The sequence below is a fragment of the Mus caroli genome, chromosome X (assembly GCF_900094665.2).
Source record: "Mus caroli chromosome X, CAROLI_EIJ_v1.1, whole genome shotgun sequence".
Classification (NCBI taxonomy): Eukaryota; Metazoa; Chordata; class Mammalia; order Rodentia; family Muridae; genus Mus; species Mus caroli.
Genome location: NC_034589.1, coordinates 145,972,025 through 145,977,972, shown reverse-complemented (window position 1 = coordinate 145,977,972; position 5,948 = coordinate 145,972,025). Strand labels below are relative to the sequence as shown.

Genomic DNA, 5,948 nt, shown 5'->3' with positions numbered 1-5,948 from the left:
TTTTCTTTTCTTTTCTTTTCTTTTCTTTTCTTTTCTTTTCTTTTCTTTTCTTTTCTTTTCTTTTTCTGCTCCACCGTCTGCGTCACCTGAAAGCTTGAGTTCCCACTCCCATGTCTACTGATTCACAGTCTGCATCTTCACAAGACATGAAGAGGGAGGATTGAGTAGCATATGCAGGTTTTTAAGGAGATACTGCTTCAGAGCACATCTATCTGAGGGTCTACACTCAGGAATGTCTGTCTGTCTGAGTGTCTGTCTGTCTATGAGCAGGTAGTCAGTCACTATGTATTCCTGTCTGGCCTTGATTGACCTTGAATTTACTGGGATATTTCTGCCTCTGCCTCTCAAATGCTAGGATTATACGCCTGTACCACCATACCCACCCAGGGACCTTTATATTTTTGTAAACTATGTCAGCACTAAGCTTTACTAGCCCCTTTCTTTACTGTCTGCCCCAAATCCTTCCACTCTGCATGTAGCTTGCTATATGCCTGCAAAGCAATGTTCTTCATGACAATATTCTAGTTAGCATCTTCCCTTGAAGGTGCTCCCTGGTTGACTTTGCAGTGTATGCTGTGTCTGTTCAAGTTCAGACATGTGTCTAGGACCCTGCCTTACCTCTCTTTTGTCTTTCTCTTCTATAGAAGGAGTGCTTGCCAGTGGTCTGAGGTGGGATCTGAAAACCTAGGGAATTAAAAAATATTCAGTATAACAGTATAGCCATAACCAATTTATTTTCAAGTGTTCTTTTCTTCTTCCCTTCTCCTTTCCCTCTGAAATCTGTTTCTCAGATGCAGGGGTCTGCAAGCTTTTTCTGTCAAGGCCAGATGATAGTAAATATTTTTGGCTCCACTGCCACACATTCCTTATTTCAGGGCTCTGTTTCATTGTAGCACTAAAGTATCCACAGACACAGTGTGCACAAATGGAAGCCAGGAAAATCTGCTTTCTGGATTCTGAAGCTTCAGTTCCATATACTTTTATATATTTTGATATAGTATTCTCCATTGCACCCCTCCCCCAACTATTAAAAATATCAAGGCTTTTCACAGAAATAGAAGCAGGCAGTGGTCTCGATTTGGTTTGTGGGTTCCAGTCGCTACTTAGGTGATGATGACCCCAGCTTTGTGGGTTTTTTCTCATGCTTTCTGTTCTGTTTCTATGTCTTGGGGATAGAAAACTTCCTTATACACATTGTCAGATAAAAAGAACTGATATTAGTTTGAATTTTTAACACATCTGTGTTAATAATCATTTCTTTTTAATGAAAGAAATAGGGTAGATTTTCAAATCATAAATTTAAAACTAAAGTGGTTATTATTAATAATAAAATTATTGTTATTTAATAATAATAATTATTATTATTTCTAGTAAAATTTATGTTCCCATTATAAAAAGTACCATTGAAGTACATTTGGTAAACATGTAAAAATTGATTACAGTGAAAATCTCACCATGGTTCTACCACTGAGGTACATTGAAATGTCCTGCACTGATCTTTATGCAGTCTATATATTTTTACCTATTTTTTCCTCGCAAAAATATCAAAACACTCCTTTTATGTTATAAAACTTCTTTTGAAAATAGGCCTGAGTGGTTCTGTCGGAAAGTTTCTTGAATCTATAATGTAACACAGATAAAAAGGCAGTTTGGAGGAGGGAAGAGAGAAAAGAACAAAGACAAAGTAGGCTCCTCTTAGGGTGTGGGTTCATAAATAATAAGACATGCCAGACTGGCAGGTGATCTTTAGGTCTGCATCTCAAGCAGAAATGTAGGCTTCCAGACTGCATTTCTCAGCGTCCCTGGTCCATTTCTTCATGGCCATATCTTCAAAGATTCCTTGTTTTTACTCACAGAACACAGCAATAATGAATGTCTCATAACTTCTCAGCTATGGAGGCAAAGCATGTAGTTTTCAAAAAGGTTTTAATTTTAGACTCATATTTGTTAATGCTCAGATCCTAACTGAAGTTCAAAGCCAGTGCATTCTTCTTTGCTTTTGAAAACACACTCATGTCTAACCTATGCCTGCACCCTGTATACTGTCAAAGACAGCTATGAATGTGGCCCAACACAAAATCTTAACTTACTTAAAACATTATGAGATTTAAAAAAATGCTTTTATTTTTGTGACTTCATTACATGATTCTCAAGCATGAACTTTGTTGAAGACACTGTCATGTCATAAAGGACTAGAAATTCCTGATAGATGATGTTGCTTGCCACCAGCTGGGAAGTATTCCTGAAAATGATTTCATTTGTACAAAAATTTGTTTGTGTGTGTGTGTGTGTGTGTGTGTGGTTGTGTGTGTGTATCTCCAAGGTACATGCTGCTCAGTTTTGAGAGGCTCTGGGCTCAATCTCTGTCAGCCAAACCCAAGGCAGACAAGATGGCTGTTCCCCACCTCCAGAGTTTCTGAACCCAGAGATCTGGAATGAAAATGCGCACACTCTAGTGAGCTTCCAGGTCTGCTGTGGCTCTGGTGTGTAGACTCCTCAATATGGCTCCAGTTTTACCCACTCAATCCACTCCTCCCCGATACGAGAGGAATGAATTTCAGAATAACTATGACTTAGTTCTAACAAGGCTGTTTACATATTTATCAAAGCAGTTTTTTGGTTTTGAGCCAACTTGCTTTTGGACTGCCAGGTCAATAATGAGAAGTATGAACTGATAGCAACTGTCTTGCGTATGTGCCCAAATGTATTTAACTTGGTGGTACTGTGCTACAAATCAATCCTTTATTTTGGTTTGTTTTTTCAGTGAGTCAAGGTCTCCTAAGTTTCCAAGCTAAACAGGAGTACTGCCTGAAGCCAGAATGCATAGAAGCCGGTAAGTCTGTTTTCCACCCTATGTCAAGTTATAATTTTGGTACCTTGGGAAGTGGAAGAGAAAACAGGTAGTATTTTTAGTGTTCTGTTTGCTTGAGGTTGACCAAATACAAAATACAATTTTGAAGACATTTCAAGTTTACTTTCAAGGTTTGGTGTGATGTAGTGGAGCTTAGGTTTCCTGTTTTCGTTGCAGAAACTGAGCTATTCAGTATTTCAACCCATATGATAAGGAACCCAGGAAAGGGCCTGGAAAACAGTGTCCTCTTTTAAAACACAGAGACCAGAGACTGTGAGCTTCGTATGGCTCCACTGAGGCCAGAGTCCTCTTTTTCTTAAGCAGACTTTGCATATCTTCTGGGTCAATGGACATGGTCTGTTTGATCCTAAGCAGGGACCCCGTGGAAATCTATGCCTCTGCTCGAATCTTCTTCTATTCTGTGATGCAAGTTGTACTTCTTTGGAGGTGACATGACCATGAATCAATGAGGACAGTAAGGCAAAAGATTCATGCTTAACGTTGCCTTGGTTTTGGCACAGCTATTAAATCCCTCTCACATCCCCATAATTCAGTCGGGGCCTACATTTGAAGATGCTAAATCCCTGGCTCCACCACCCTCCATTTTTCAAGTGGGCAGGACCCTAGGGAATTTCCAAAAGAGGAAGTCATAGGGCAATTAAACATGTGGGCTTTTCTCTTGACTGCAAGAGAAGAGATTAATGAGCGAATACACTAAATATGTATTATTCATACCAGGGGTTTATATATCCAAGAACTAGGAGAAAACAAAACAAAAACACACACAAAGGGACCTGGGGATGTAGCTCAATTGGTAAAGTAATGGCCTATCCTTCATGAAGCTCAGAGTTCAAACAGCACACATAAATTGGTTACGGTGATACATGGTTGTGATCCCAGTATTCTGGAGGTGGAGGTGGGAGGATCAAGAGTTCAAGACCAGCCTGCAGAGGCTTAGAAAGACCCTCTCTTTCTGTAGAGAACGTAACTTTGGGGAACAAGAAAATCAGAAAGGAGGATACATCTAGTAGGCCAGATGAGAGAGGATGTTGCCTTGAATTTGAGATGAAGATTGCAGATTTAGAAGCGGAGAATGCTGAAGGCATTGTGGTCATGGTGAGGTTGAGATGTACTGGGGGGAAAAGGCAGGGTGATGATTATATGTAAAGCAGCGACATTATTTGAGATGAGAGAGACTTAGGTGAAAGAATTTGTCAACTGCTGGTTGTAGTGGTACACATCTTTACTCATAGCACTCAGGAGGCAGACAGGTGGATAGCTGTGAGTTCAAGGCCAGCCTGATTTACATATCGAGGCCAACCCCTCTGTCTTACACTATCAGTTCATGGTTCTCAGTATTAACATAGTCAAAACCCAAGTTGTCTCAAAACCAAGACATCACTTTGGTGACTATGTAAACAGCCTTGCTAGAATCAAACAGACCATGTCCACTGACCCAGAAGATATGCAAAGTCTGCTTACGATAAAGAGGAATCTGTCATGGTTGTTCTGAACTTCATTCATCTCATATTGGGAGGAGGGGGTTGAGTGGATACAACTGGAGCTGTGATCAGGAGAGTCTGGTCACCAGGGCCATAGCAGCACCTCTGGATTGTTACATTAAGCCTCACTCCCTTTGACCCATTCTTGAGTGATCAATATTTTTCAACCAAGTAATGAGCTGAATGAGTCCCACTTGCCATTTCTGAAAAATCTCATAAGACCTCTATGAAGTTCTTATAGATGAGAGAATGTACTTTTTATTATTATTTTTTTTTTCGAGACCGGGTTTCTCTGTGTGACTCTGGCTGTCCTGGAACTGACTCTGTAGACCAGGCTGGCCTCGAACTCAGAAACCCACCTGCCTCTGCCTCCCAAGTGCTGGGATTAAAGGCATGCATCACCACTGTCCAGTGGAGAATGTATGGTTCTTGAGGCAAACTATTTCAGGATCACATCGTGAATTAGGGGCAGAGCTAGCCTTCAAAGTCTGAGTCTGGCCCCTCTCCTTCCTTTCCTTTGTGCCAAGCCAAGCAACTCTGTGCAAAAGCTTTCTGTCTTTTTTTTTTTTTTTTCTTCATGATACTAGAGTCACAAGGGTCTAGTGAATAGACAGCCCTTTCTACTTCTTAGTATTGTCTCTGGAACAGTGATGTTTTTCCCTTTGGAATATTGTGAAACTCTCATGCCCTTTTTCTGTTCCAAACTTGAGGAGTTGGCCTGGAGGCTTAGCAACTGGAGTTTTTCATGGAGTAAGGTGAGAGACCAGGTTTTACAATCAGATGACAGGCTGTAAATTTCATGTCACTTGGGTACTTTAGCTGTGGTAGAGTTCTTGCAGGTGAGAGAAATTAAAATATTCAAGCTGTAAGTGTTCAGATTTAGTTTAGACAACTTTAGGTATGGAAGGCCACTTCCTTCATGAATTTCCCTTGTTACAAATCATAATAATGCCAGAGTAAAAATGAACTGAGTGATGATTTGTGATGTCACCTTCTGTCACCTAGTGTGTTTTGCCTTGCTGTCCTGTTTTTAGTTTTCACGTTAGTAAATAGCTTCCTGATGTTAGGAGAAATGCTCTCAGTTTCTAGAGTGTAAGCTCACGCAGACCTCAGCCTTCCCTAATGCAGTATGAGCCTCTGCATACTCAGGGATCTGTGGAGCAGCAGTTGAGTACACATGGCATGAGAATTGAAGCCAAGCGTGGCTTTATGCAAGAGCTTGTGTTCTGGTTGGAAAAGGTCATGTGGCCTCATGTGCTGGTGGTGAAATTCCAAGGGATGGACATGCCTGACGAAGTTGTGTTTGTTTTCTTAGATCCTTCCTCTCTACAACTTTCTACTTTTTCTTTGTCTCTATGATCTGTTGTTCTAACTCCTCTTTGACAGCAAACACTACACAGAAAGACTACAGGAAAACAGTAGATGGCTTTGCTAATGACAATGAGTAAATGTAGACAGGCTGATGGGTTTGGAACATAATCTAGATATTTGTAAACCACATGATCTGTGTTAAGTTCCTGACCATCTTGGGCTGCAGTCTCATCAACTATGAAATGGGACTAGTGTTTTGAACTTTCTTTCTTTTTTTTTTTTTT

The 5,948-nt window shown here is 40.5% G+C and overlaps 1 protein-coding gene across 1 annotated transcript in view; it reads left to right on the top strand.

The window, feature by feature from the left end:
* The window catches only part of Phex (phosphate regulating endopeptidase homolog X-linked), a 238,258-nt gene that overhangs the window by 2,419 nt on the left and 229,891 nt on the right, over positions 1–5,948 (top strand). Inside the window, exon 2 of the mRNA XM_021152917.1 lies at positions 2,765–2,833. Within this exon, the coding sequence (XP_021008576.1) occupies positions 2,765–2,833 (69 nt within the window). The remainder of the gene's footprint in view (positions 1–2,764; positions 2,834–5,948) is intronic.